Source organism: Anomaloglossus baeobatrachus, chromosome 5, assembly GCF_048569485.1.
Source record: "Anomaloglossus baeobatrachus isolate aAnoBae1 chromosome 5, aAnoBae1.hap1, whole genome shotgun sequence".
NCBI classification, from domain to species: domain Eukaryota; kingdom Metazoa; phylum Chordata; class Amphibia; order Anura; family Aromobatidae; genus Anomaloglossus; species Anomaloglossus baeobatrachus.
This window is the reverse complement of record NC_134357.1, coordinates 546,441,135-546,455,516: the sequence shown is the minus strand read 5'-3', so window position 1 is coordinate 546,455,516 and position 14,382 is coordinate 546,441,135. Positions and strand designations below refer to the sequence as shown.

General features: G+C 46.8%; 1 protein-coding gene across 2 annotated transcripts in view; it reads left to right on the top strand.

Moving 5' to 3' along the window:
- Positions 1 to 13,791, top strand: part of LOC142312237 (uncharacterized) — a 52,006-nt gene extending 38,215 nt beyond the window's left edge. For both annotated transcript variants that reach the window (XM_075351154.1, XM_075351153.1), the window contains one exon: positions 11,347 to 13,791. In XM_075351154.1, the coding sequence (XP_075207269.1) occupies positions 11,347 to 12,608 (1,262 nt within the window). In that variant the 3' untranslated portion in view covers positions 12,609 to 13,791. The remainder of the gene's footprint in view (positions 1 to 11,346) is intronic.
- The last annotated feature ends 591 nt before the right edge of the window (positions 13,792 to 14,382 follow it).

Sequence of the window (14,382 nt, the reverse complement as noted above, 5' to 3'; positions counted from 1 at the left end):
GATAAGGATCAAAAGACAGCCACGTTCTTTTGGAGATGGAAAACTTTTATTGAACACCACTTCACACAGGGAGAAATCAATAACTTGGTGACACCTTTCATACACACGGAGTGGTATCTCCTGAATAAAATCCAGGGTAGCTTGGGCAACCTAAGGCTCACTTAGCGGGGGCTCGAGAGGAAGGAGGAGGCGAGACGTCAAGTAAGTATTAAGACACATCATTGATTTTGGAACCACTAAAGAATGACACAGGGATTTGAGAGACTATATTACATGTGGTTTATTTTGACTTTCTAGTTCGGTTTCATCACATGTCATTTTTCATGGAAGAACAATCTGGACTAGCAAGAGGGGGTTGTACCCCTTTTTTTCTTCTTCTATACCATACTCTGCCAATTGATTGTCCTTCCCTTTAATCATACTCATTTTGTTATGGTTTTTATAAAATTTGGGAAATCAATAAAAAATGTTTGGAAAAAAAACCCGCATTTTTACAAAATAAAGGTTTTTTTGCATCACTGAATTTTGAAGACTATAGTTTTTTCATTTTTCTGGCGACAGTCATCAGAGGGCTTGTTTTTTGCGAAATGAGTATAATATAATAATATATACATTTGTTGATCGCTTTCTATTCCACTTTTTGTAAGGCAGAATCTAGAAGAAACAGCACCTTACAAATAGTTTTTTGTTTTTTATTTACATCGTTCACCAAACGTTAAAAATAATAAGGAATCATTATTCTTCAAGTCGGTACGATTGTAGCAATACCACAATTATATAGTTTTTCTTATGTTTTGCCGCTTTTACACCATAAAAACTAATTTATAGGAAAAAAAACTATTTTTTCATTCGTATATTCTGAGAGCTGTAAGTTTTTTTATTTTTTTGGCTCATGGATGTGGTGTGGAGACTTGTTTTTTTGTGGTGACTTGTTTTTTTGCTGGACAAAATGACGTTTTCAGTTGTACAATTTTTATGTATATACAGTCATATGAAAAAGTTTGGGCACCCCTATTAATGTTAACCTTTTTCTTTATAACAATTTGGGGTTTTGCAACAGCTATTTCAGTTTCATATATCTAATAACTGATGGACTGAGTAATATTTTCGGATTGAAATGAGGTTTTTCTTCAGCGCTCTATTGGGAGACCCAGACGATTGGGGTATAGCTACTGCCCTCCGGAGGCCACACAAAGCACTACACTAAAAAGTGCAAGGCCCCTCCCCTTCTGGCTATACCCCCCCGTGGTATCACGGGTTCTCCAGTTTTCAAGCTTTGTGCGAAGGAGGTCAGACATCCACGCATAGCTCCACAGATTTTAGTCAGCAGTAGCTGCTGACTATTTCGGATGGAAGAAAAGAGGGCCCATATAGGGCCCCCAGCATGCTCCCTTCTCACCCGTGGATGGTGTTGTAAGGTTGAGGTACCTATTGCTGGTACAGGGGCTGGAGCCCCACATGCTGTTTTCCTTCCACATCCCCTTGTAGGGCTCTGTGGAAGTGGGATCCTGCCGGCCTCTAAGCTCTGACGCCGGGCTCCATCCACAGACCCATAGCACCTGATGGATATGGAGCAGGAGTACAATCAGGGACAAGGCCCTGCATCATACAGGTACTCTGTGTCCCCGGCAGGCACAGACACACTCCGGGCTGGCTGGGTGTTGTAGTGCGCCGGGGACCGTAACGTTGGAGTTAGTGTTCCTACAGTTTACTGGGGGACTTTGTGTTGTGGGAACGCAGCGCCGACCCCCACTGGACCGGGCGGCGCTGCTGTGACTTGTGGTGCGCCGGGGACACGCCGACCGCGCTTTTACGGCGGCGGCGTTTATAAATCCAGTCCCCGGCTTTTGCGGCCTAGCTCCGCTTCGTTCCCGCCCCCACCCTGTCAATCAGGGTAGGGGAGAGACGCTGTTTCGCAGCAGCGACGAGGGCTGGAGCCTGATTTACATGCTCCAGCCCTCTCACTAGGCACAGAGGGAAGCAGGCTTCCCGCTCTTAGTCAGGAACGCCCAGGGCCCGCCCCCCCTCCTCTCCCAGGACGCCGGCAGCCATTACATGCAGTCTGGCTAGAGGAAGGACGCAAGGCTTTGGGAGACCTGGACTAGGGGGCTTTTGGAGACCACACACCCGCTCTTAAGCGGGCGGTAAGCGGCATTTCAGCTGGCCCCTCTAGTGCCTCAGTGTGTATTGGTGTACTGTGTCACCAGATATATATATTTAGTTATTTCTTGCACTGTAAGGTCGCTTCCTGGCTGGATACCCCAGATCGCTCTGAGGAGGCAGCAACATGTCATCCACAAAACGCAAGGCTGCCAAGGCTAGGGCTGTGTACACTGCGTGTGCTGCATGTGGGGCTGCTCTACCAGCAGGTTCCAAAGACCCCCATTGTGTGCAATGCTCAGATCCGGTGCTGCTTCGCCAGCCGGAGTCCGGAGAGGTAGTGACCCAGGCTGAGACGCTTGTAAGTCCTGCCCCGGTGTCAGGGACAGACTTTGCAGTTTTTGCTGATGGAATGTCTGTGACTATGGCAAAGATCCTTGAAACTTTGCAATCCATGACTGGGGCTCAGTCTATGGACACGGCGAGGTCTCTGTCCTCTAATCCCCCTCAGTTGGAATTAATCCAGACTGCAAGGGGGTCCCCGGCTTCCCAGGCTGAGTATTATGACTCAGATGATAGCCCCAGCCACCCTAAGCGAGCTCGCTGGGAAAGACCCTCAACGTCATCACACTGCTCAGGGTCTCAGCGCAATCAGTCGCCCTGTGATGCGTCTGAAGAGAGTGATCAGGAGTCTTATCCTGGAACCCCTCTCAATCTGGATACCCCGGATGGGGACGCCATGGTAAACGATCTTATCTCAGCCATCAATAGACTGTTGGATATTTCTCCCCCAGCTCCTTCTGCAGAGGAGGCAGCAGCAGAGCAGGAGAAGTTTCGTTTCCTCTATCCCAAGCGTAAATTGAGTGCTTTCTTGGATCACTCTGACTTCAGAGAATCAATCCAGAAACACGACGCTCATCCAGAAAGGCGTTTCTCTAAACGTTCTAAGGATACACGTTTTCCTTTCCCCCCTGATGTGGTCAAGCGCTGGACCCAGTGTCCAAAAGTAGACCCCCCGATTTCCAAACTTGCAGCTAGATCCATAGTTGCAGTGGAGGATGGCGCTTCACTTAAGGATGCCAATGACAGACAGATGGACCTTTGGTTAAAATCTGTCTATGAAGCTATCGGCGCGTCGTTTGCTCCAGCATTCGCAGCCGTATGGGCACTCCAAGCTATTTCAGCTGGTTTAGCAAAAGTGGATGCTATCATACATCCAGCGGCGCCGCAAGTGGCGTCCCTTACCTCGCAGATGTCTGCGTTTGCGTCTTACGCTATCAATGCGGTCCTAGAATCTACCAGCCGCACCTCAATGGCGTCCGCCAATTCGGTAGTTTTGCGCAGAGCCTTGTGGTTAAAGGACTGGAAAGCAGATGCTGGTTCCAAAAAATGTTTAACCAGCTTGCCTTTATCTAGAGATAGACTGTTTGGCGAGCCATTGGCTGACATCATTAAACAGTCCAAGGGTAAAGACTCTTCCTTACCCCAGCCCAGATCAAGCAAACCTCAGCAGAAAAAATGGCAGCAGAGGTTTCAGTCCTTTCGAGGTTCGGGCAAGACACAATTCTCCTCGTCCAAAGGGACTCAGAGGATGCAAAGAGTCTCAGATTCCTGGCGGGCTCACGCACGCCCCAAGAAAGCAAATGGAGGAACCGCTTCCAAAGCGGCTACCTCATGACTTCCAGCCCCCCCCCCCTCCGCATCTCCGGTTGGGGGCAGGCTCTCCCGCTTTTCCGACATTTGGACGTCACAGGTCAAAGACCGGTGGGTGACAAACATTTTGTCTCGCGGGTACAGAATCGAGTTCAGTTCTCGTCCTCCAGCTCGGTTCTTCAGAACCTCCCCACATCCAGACCGAGCAGATGCCCTGCTGCAGGCGGTGGACTCCCTAAGAGCGGAAGGAGTAGTGGTTCCTGTACCGCCTCAGGAACAAGGGCGAGGGTTTTACTCCAATCTCTTTGTGGTTCCAAAAAAGGACGGCTCGTTCCGTCCTGTTCTGGATCTAAAGCTGCTCAACAAACATGTGCACGCCAGACGGTTCCGGATGGAAACCCTCCGCTCTGTCGTTGCCTCAATGTCTCAAGGAGACTTCCTTGCCTCAATAGACATCAAAGATGCTTATCTCCACGTGCCAATTGCTACAGAACATCAACGTTTTCTACGTTTTGTGATAGGAAACGACCATCTTCAGTTCGTAGCTCTGCCATTCGGTCTGGCGACAGCCCCCCGGGTCTTCACCAAGGTCATGGCGGCGGTGGTAGCAGTCTTGCACTCTCAGGGACACTCGGTGATCCCTTACCTAGACGATCTACTTGTCAAGGCACCCTCTCAAGAGGCATGCCAACTCAGTCTACATGCTACGCTGGAGACTCTACAGACGTTCGGATGGATCATCAACTTTCCAAAGTCGAATCTGTCACCGTCACAGTCGCTAACGTATCTTGGCATGGAGTTTCATACTCGAGCAGCGAGAGTGAAGCTTCCGCTGAACAAGCAGCGGTCCCTACAGACAGGGGTGCAATCCCTCCTTCAAGGCCAGTCGCACCCCTTACGGCGCCTCATGCACTTCCTCGGGAAGATGGTGGCAGCCATGGAAGCAGTTCCCTTTGCGCAGTTTCATCTGCGCCCACTTCAATGGGACATTCTCCGCCAATGGGACGGGAAGTCAACGTCCCTGGACAGGAAAGTCTCTCTTTCCCAGACGGCCAAGGACTCTCTACAATGGTGGCTCCTTCCCACCTCATTGTCTCAGGGAAGATCCTTCCTGCCCCCATCCTGGGCAGTGGTCACGACAGATGCGAGTCTGTCAGGGTGGGGAGCAGTGTTTCTCCACCACAGGGCCCAGGGGACGTGGACTCCGCAAGAGTCCACCCTTCAGATCAATGTTCTGGAAATCAGGGCAGTGTATCTTGCCCTACTGGCCTTCCAACAGTGGCTGGAAGGAAAGCAGATCCGAATCCAGTCGGACAACTCCACAGCGGTGGCATACATCAACCACCAAGGAGGGACGCGCAGTCGGCAAGCATTCCAAGAAGTCCGGCGCATTCTAATGTGGGTGGAGGACACAGCCTCCACCATATCCGCGGTTCACATCCCAGGCGTAGAAAATTGGGAAGCAGACTTCCTCAGTCGCCAGGGCATGGACGCAGGGGAGTGGTCCCTTCACCCGGACGTGTTTCAGGAAATCTGTCGCCGATGGGGAGTGCCGGACGTCGACCTAATGGCGTCCCGGCACAACAACAAGGTCCCGGCATTCATGGCGAGGTCGCGCGATCAAAGAGCTCTGGCGGCAGACGCATTAGTTCAAGATTGGTCGCAGTTCCGGCTCCCATACGTCTTCCCACCTCTGGCACTCTTGCCCAGAGTGTTACGCAAGATCAGATCCGATTGCAGCCGTGTCATACTCGTCGCCCCAGACTGGCCGAGGAGATCGTGGTATCCGGATCTGTGGCATCTCACGGTCGGTCGACCGTGGTCACTGCCAGACCGACCAGACTTACTGTCCCAAGGGCCGTTTTTCCATCAGAATTCTGCGGCCCTGAACCTGACTGTGTGGCCATTGAGTCCTGGATCCTAGCGTCCGCAGGATTATCTCAAGGAGTCGTAGCCACAATGAGACAAGCTAGGAAGTCTACGTCTGCTAAGATCTACCACAGAACGTGGAAGATTTTCTTATCCTGGTGCTCTGCACAGAGAGTATCCCCTTGGCCATTTGCATTGCCCACCTTTCTTTCCTTCCTGCAATCGGGGTTGGAAAAGGGCTTGTCGCTCAGCTCCCTTAAAGGGCAAGTCTCGGCACTATCCGTGTTTTTTCAGAAGCGTCTAGCACGTCTTCCTAAGGTGCGCACGTTCCTGCAGGGGGTCTGTCATTTTGTGCCCCCGTACAGGCGGCCGTTAGATCCATGGGATCTGAACAGGGTACTAGTTGCTCTCCAGAAGCCGCCTTTCGAGCCTCTGAAGGAAGTTTCCTTTTCTCGCCTGTCACAGAAAGTGGCGTTTCTTGTTGCGATCACATCGCTTCGGCGAGTGTCGGAGCTGGCAGCTCTGTCATCCAAGGCTCCCTTCCTGGTGTTCCACCAGGACAAGGTAGTGCTGCGCCCCATTCCGGAGTTTCTCCCTAAGGTCGTATCCTCGTTTCATCTTAATCAGGATATATCCTTGCCTTCCTTTTGTCCTCATCCGGTTCACCGGTATGAAAAGGACTTACGTTTGCTAGATCTGGTGAGAGCACTCAGAATCTACATTTCCCGCACGGCGCCCATGCGCCGTTCCGATGCACTTTTTGTCCTTGTCGCTGGTCCGCGCAAGGGGTTGCAGGCTTCTAAAGCCACCCTGGCTCGATGGATCAAAGAACCAATTCTAGAGGCCTACCGTTCTGCGGGGCTTCCGGTTCCTTCAGGGCTAAAAGCCCACTCAACCAGAGCCGTGGGTGCGTCCTGGGCATTACGACACCAGGCTTCGGCTCAACAAGTGTGCCAGGCAGCTACCTGGTCGAGTCTGCACACTTTCACCAAGCATTATCAGGTGCATACCTATGCTTCGGCGGATGCCAGCTTAGGTAGAAGAGTCCTGCAGGCGGCAGTGACACCCCCGTAGGGGAGGGCTGTTTTGCAGCTCTAACATGAGGTATCTCTTTACCCACCCAGGGACAGCTTTTGGACGTCCCAATCGTCTGGGTCTCCCAATAGAGCGCTGAAGAAGAAGGGAATTTTGTTACTTACCGTAAATTCCTTTTCTTCTAGCTCTTATTGGGAGACCCAGCACCCGCCCTGTTGTCCTTCGGGATTTTTTTGTTGTTTGCGGGTACACATGTTGTTCATGTTGAACGGTTTTTCAGTTCTCCGACGTTATTCGGAGTTAATTTGTTTAAACCAGTTATTGGCTTCCTCCTTCTTGCTTTGGCACTAAAACTGGAGAACCCGTGATACCACGGGGGGGTATAGCCAGAAGGGGAGGGGCCTTGCACTTTTTAGTGTAGTGCTTTGTGTGGCCTCCGGAGGGCAGTAGCTATACCCCAATCGTCTGGGTCTCCCAATAAGAGCTAGAAGAAAAGGAATTTACGGTAAGTAACAAAATTCCCTTCATTGTACTAACAGAAAATGTGCAATCCGCATTTAAACAAAATTTTACCAGTGCAAAAGTATGGGCACCTCAACATAAAAGTGACAATAATATTTTGTAGATCCTCCTTTTGCAAAAATAACAGCCTCTAGTCGCTTCCTGTAGCTTTTAATGAGTTCCTGGATCCTGGATGAAGGTATATTTTACTATTCCTGTTTACAAAACAATTCCAGTTCAGTTAAGTTTGATGGTCGCCGAGCATGGACAGCACGCTTCAAATCATCCCACAGATTTTCAATGATATTCAGGTCTGGGAACTGGGATGGCCATTCCAGAACATTGTAATTGTTCCTCTGCATGAATGTCTGAGTAGATTTGGAGCGTTGTTTTGGATCATTGTCTTGCTGAAATATCCATCCCCTGCGTAACTTCAACTTCATCACTGATTCTTGCACATTATTGTCAAGAATCTGCAGATGCTGAGTTGAATCCATGCGACCCTCAACTTTAACAAGATTCCCGGTGCCGGCATTAGCCACACAGCCCCAAAGCATGATAGAACCTCCACCAAATATTACTGTGGGTAGCAAGTGCTTTTCTCGGAATGCCGTATTTTTTGCCTCCATGCATAACGCCTTTTTGAATGACCAAACAACTCAATCTTTGTTTCATCAGTCCACAGGACCTTCTTCCAAAATGTAACTGGCTTGTCCAAATGTGCTTTTGCATACCTCAGGCTACTCTGTTTGTGGCGTGCTTGCAGAAACTGCTTCTTTCGCATCACTCTCCCATACAGCTTCTCCTTGTGCAACATGCACTGTATTGTTGACCGATGGACATTGACACCATCTGCAGCAAGATGATGCTGCAGGACTTTGGAGGTGGTCTGTGGATTGTTCTTGACTGTTCTCACCATTCTTCTCTGCCTTTCTGATATTTTTCTTGGCCTGCCACTTCTGGGCTTAACAAGAACTGTACCTGTGTTCTTCCATTTCCTTACTATGTGCCTCACAGTGGAAACTGATAGTTTAAATCTCTGAGACAATTTTTGGTATCCTTCCCCTGAACAACTATGTTGAATAATCTTTGTTTTCAGATCATTTGAGAGTTGTTTTGAGGAGCCCATAATGCCACTCTTCGTAGGAGATTCAAATAGGAGAACAACTTGCAAGTGGCCACCTTAAATTCCTTTTCTCATGATTGGATACACCTGCCTAAGAAGTTCAAAGCTCAATGAGGTTACAAAACCAATTTAGTGCTTTAGTAAGTTAGTAAAAAGTAGTTAGGAGAGTTCAAATCAAGAAATTGATAAGGGTGCCCATACTTTTGCACCGGTCAAATTTTGTTTAAATGCGGATTACACATTTTCTGTTAGTACAATAAACCTCATTTCAATCCAGAAATATTACTCAGTCCATCAGTTATTAGATATATGAAACTGAAATAGCTGTTGCAAAAACCCAAATTGTTATAAAGAAAAAAGGTTAACATTAATAGGGGTCCCCAAACTTTTTCATATGACTGTATGACTTTTTTGATGGCATTTTAGTCCACTTTTTTTTTTTAGCTGTATGATGAAAAGACAGTTTTTGCAACTTTTTTTTTAGTGTTCACTGAAGGGGTTAACTAGTGTGACAGTTTTGTAGATCTGGTTGTTACGGACGCGGCGATATTAAATATGTGTACTTTTTTTTTTCTTCACATAAATACAATTATTTATTGGATTTTTTTCACCTTTATGTTCCTTATTTTCAGATTTTTTCATTAATGTTTTTACTTTTATTAACATTTTCACTTAGTCTCTTTATGGCACATCACCTGACAGTGTTCTAATGGCAACTGTAATGTTCTGCAGTGCTCAACTACTATAAAGAAAAAACAAGATAGCCAGCACTGAATGTGCACTACTGCACTAAAAATTCCAAACTGTACTTATTATTAAAATTTGAGATTCTTGGCAAAAAATTGCAATTTCTTGAGCTACCCTGCCACGTCACGGCAAATTTCTTTGGGGCAGTCCAACTACTGCAGAACATCACAGCTGTCAGGGGTACTTTGCACGCTGCGACATCGCTAGCCGATGATAGCGATGCCGAGCGCGATAGTACCCGCCCCCGTCGCACATGCGATATCTTGAGATAGCTGCCGTACCGAACATTATCGCTACGGCAGCTTCACACACATTTACCTGCCCTGCGACGTCGCTCTGGCCAGCGACCTGCCTCCTTCCTAAGGGGGCGGGTCGTGCGGCATCACAGCGACGTCACACGGCAGGCGGCCAATAGAAGCGGAGGGGCGCAGATGAGCGGGACGTAAACATCCCGCCCACCTTCTCCCTTCCGCATAGCTGCTGGAGGCAGGTAAGGAGATGTTCCTCGCTCCTGCGGCTTCATACACAGCGATGTGTGCTGCCGCAGGAACGAGGAACAACATCGTACCTGTCACTGCAGCGAAATTATGGAAATGACCGACACTACACAGATCACCGATTTTCGACACTTTTGCGATAGTTTATTGGTGCTTCTAGGCTTTGCACGTTGCGAAGTCGTTACCGGTGCCGGATGTGCGGCACTTTCGATTTGACCCCGACGAGATCGTAGTAGCGATGTCGCAATGTGCAAAGTACCCCTCAGAGCTGCACAGAGAAAGACTGAGTGATCATGCTGCAGGTATAATTACTCAGGCTTTTCATAGTTATGACGAATTCAGGTAACTGTGAAACGATCGGGGCTTTAGGATTGCGGAGGTCCCGATCGAAGGGAAGAGGGAGCGCAATTCTTCTCTAAATCCCCTAAGTGATATCGATCATGGCATTTAGGGGGTTAAACAGCCAGGGCCGTGCAGGCTTTCTGATAAGAGCGATCACGCGTCATTGGCTGATCATTCTAATCAGCGCTGGAGCTGGTGACACCACCAATGCCAGGATCAAGCATATGGTCGGTGCTGTGTTTGCACCGATCATACCTCAATGTTGCAGGCAATTTCATTAGCTTGAAAAGCAATGAAATGAAATTTGTTTGAGAGTGGTGAAACCCCCCATGGCTTCAAATCTTGGTGACGTGCTGTGAGAAGCTGTAGGCACCTTTATGCGATCATCGTCCCTGCTGTCACGGTGGCTGCATGATTGCCAGGACGTACCCATACGTCCAAGGTCGGAAACTCCTTCCTAACCAGGACGTGTGGTACGTCTAATGCGGGCGTCACAAGAGATGATCTATCATGCAATGTGTCGTCGGGGTCACGGTTTTCGTGTCGCACATCCGGCATCATTCACGACGTCGTCTCGTGTGACACCTACGTGCGACTCCAAATCAGTTATAAATCGTGGACCGTGTACTCGTCGCTCATTTTTAAAAATTGTTTAATCTTATTTGCGCAGGTTGTTAATCGGTCCCGGGGCAGCACACGTTGCTCCGTGTGACACCCCGGGAACGATGAACACAGCTTACCTGCGTCCCGCGGCACCCCTGGCTATGCGGAAGGAAGGAGGTGGGCGGGATGTTTGCGTCCCGCTCATCTCCGCTTCTATTGGCCGGCGGCTGTATGACATCGCTGTGATGCCGAACGTCCCTCCCCCATCAGGAAGAGGATGTTCGCTGCCCACAGCGAGGTCGCTCAGCAGGTAAGTACGTGTGACGGCGGTTTAATGACTTTGTGCGATATGCGCAGCGATTTGCCCGTGACGCACAAACGATGGGGGCGGGTACGATCGCTCGTGCAATCGCACGATAGATCGTACTGTGTGAAGCCCGCATAAGGGTTGATCTGTTTTAGGCACACTACAAGGCTCAGAAGTGAGAGAGATTTGAATTTGAGAGACCAGATTTTGCTAGATTGGTTTATAGGAGCCATGTTGCTTTTTATGCATTTATGAGTTACTTATAATGCGAAACTCTCTAATTTTCCATTCAGAGATGAGGAATTGGTATAATTTTCACCTACATAATATTTTTTCGTGGCTTCTTATTCCAATATATGGGAGGTAGATTGAACAAACAGTTGTACACCACGCTGTATTGGTTCATGCTATAAGGTTTTCTATTAGATTGAACTGTAATTGCTTTACTGAATAATTCAATTTTGCTTCTTAACATGCCATTTCTATAGACATTTTAAGTAGAAATGTTCAAAAATATTTAAAAGATATTTTGTTAAAAAAATAATAATTGGTTTTATTATTGGCAGATGACTGTACCAGGAAAACAGAGAGACAACTCACATCTTCAATTTTTAAATTAGATGACCTTGAGATGACACAGGATACAATTGAAGTAAATGCTACGACTCCAGATATCCCATCATGCCTTCACAGCAAAGATCTATCCTCAGATCCTATCAGACAGGTCTTATCTTCTGAATCATTACAGACTACTAAGAAAAATAACAGTCACAAAACAAGCTTTAAAAATCGAACTGCTTTTACAGCAGACAAGCCAATTTCACATTCAGAATATGGAAATAGTTTTCCCCGCAAACCATTTTTTGTTCAACATCAAAAAATTCACACAATGGAGAATAGATTTTCTGGTTCCAAGCATGGGAAATATTTTACCAGGAAAACAGATCTTGTTAGGCATGATAGAATTCATACTAAGGAGAAGTCATATTCATGTTCAGAATGTGGGAAATGTTTTGTACAGAAAAGACACCTTCTTAGTCACCAGAAAACTCACACAGGGGAGAAGTCTTTTTCATGTTCGGAATGTGGGAAATGTTTTGCACGTAAATCATTTCTTCTTACACATCAGAGAAATCACACAGGGGATAAGCCTTTCTCATGTTCAGAATGTGGGAAATGTTTTGTACGTAAATCATCTTTTCTTAGACACCAGAAAACTCACACAGGGGAGAAGCCATTTTCATGTTCAGAATGTGGGAAATGTTTTGTATATAAATCAATTCTTTTTACACATCAGAAAACTCACACTGAGGAGAAAGCTTTTTTATGTTCAGAATGTGGAAAGTGTTTTGTACAGAAATCTCAGCTTGTTACACATCAGAAAATTCACACAGGCGAGAAGCCTTTTTCATGTTCAGAATGTGGGAAATGTTTTATAACGAAATCTAAGATGGTTGAACACCAGAGACGTCACACAGGGGAGAAGCCTTTTTCTTGTAAAGAATGTGGAAAGTGTTTTGTACAGAAATCTCATCTTGTTACACATCAGAAAATTCACACAGGGGAGAAGCCTTTTTCATGTTCAGCATGTGGTAAATGTTTTGCAGATAAATCATATTTTGTGAAACACCAGAGAAGTCACACAAGGAAGAAGACTTTTTCATGTTTAGAATGTGGAAAAAGTTTTTTAAAGCTATTTCAACTTATTAGACACCACAGCAGTCAAACAGGGAAGAGGTTTTTTTACTGTTCAGAATGTGGGAAATATTTTAACCAGATATCGGATGTTATGATACACCAGAGAATTCATACAGGGAAGAAGCCATAGTCATACCTACATTTTGAAACCTAAATTACTGGAAAATCATATTTTGTTTACCATCAAAAATAATTCACATGGGTAGAAATTATATATCTTATTGTATAATGTTTCTTTATTGAATAATTCACAACAAAAAGACAAAGAACAGAAAGAGAAAAAGATCATCAGTATCATCAACATGACGTATACATCTTGTTACATACAGTGGAACCTCGCTTAACGAGTAACCCAGTTAACGAGAATGTCGCTGAACGAGCAAATCTTTCTGTAAATTTGTAACTCGGTTTACAAGAAATCTTTGCTGTACGAGCAAAATTCTCACTGCACACACTTCCGGTTCCGTACATCCACCGCGCTCTAACCCGCTCTTGCAGTCCACACAAACACACACAAGCATGCACAAACACACACAAACAAACAGGCACACACATACAGTATTATGCTCACCTTACCTTCCGTTCCATAGCCGGCCTCATGGTTCTTTTAGTTCGCCGGTGCATCGCGATGAGAGTGGAATCCTCGCGGTGAACTACAGGACCCTAGAGGCCGGCGATGGAACGGAAGGTAAGATGAGCATAATAGGTGTACCTTCCGTTCCATCGCCGGCCTCCTGGGTCCTGTAGTTCGCCGCTCCAGGATGTGTATCGGCAGGCAGCGCGACGAGGCAGGAAGTTCCGCTGTCAGATGCTACTCAAAGGCAGCATGCTGGCCAATCAGAGGCAAGCAACTCCTGCCTTTGACGTCAGCGCTCTGGGTGCGGAAGTTCCTCCCTCGTCGTCATGGTTACCCGATACACAGCCCGTACTAACGAACAGCAAGTCCCAGGAGACCGGCGATGGAACGGAAGGTAAGGTGAGCATAATATGTGAGTGTGCGTGCTTGTGTGTGTGTGGAATGACACAATAGGGGACCAGGATGGGACATTTAACAAGTTGTTGAACGAATTGTCTGCATTGCAATGATTTCCTATGGGAAATCTTGCTTTGCTGAACGAGTAACTTGGTTAACAAGCACAGTCCCAGAACGGATTGTTCTCGTTAACCAAGGTTCCACTGTACTTGGATTGATTTTCATCCTATATCCCTCATATTGTTGCTACAATTATGCCCTGTATTAACTAACAGCTTAAAATAGCTAAAACTACTATATATTCATACATTTGAAAAAGAAGGAATACTTAAATATCAGTTGTTGTAAATCATTTTTTCACATCAGAAATTATATATTTTATAAACAAATTGTACAAAAAAACATATGAGACTCTTGTATAATTTAATGAGCAAGGGAAATTACTTTAAAATGAAATGTATTTTTGTACTATAAGACACACGTTTAACAAGAAAAAAATCTTGGTAACAACAGAGTGGCTCTTAAGGTAACTTTACACACAACGATATCGCTAACGATATATCGTCGGGGTCACGGTGTCCGTGACTCACATCCGGTGCCGTTACCGATATTGTGTGTGACTAAAAGGAGCGACGATCAACGATCGCAAAAACGTCAAAAATCGTTGATCGTTGACACGTCGCTCCCTATCATAATATCGTTGGTGGTGCATATGCCGCTGGTTGTTCGTCGCTCCTGCGGCATCACACATCGCTATGTGTGACACAGCAGGAATGACGAACATCTCCTTACCTGCGTCCACCGGCAATGAGGAAGGAAGGAGGTGAGTGGCATGTTCCGGCCTCTCATCTCCGCCCCTCCTCTGCTATTGGGTGGCCGCTTATTGACGCCGCTGTGACGCCGCACGAACCTCCCCCTTAAAGGAGCGATT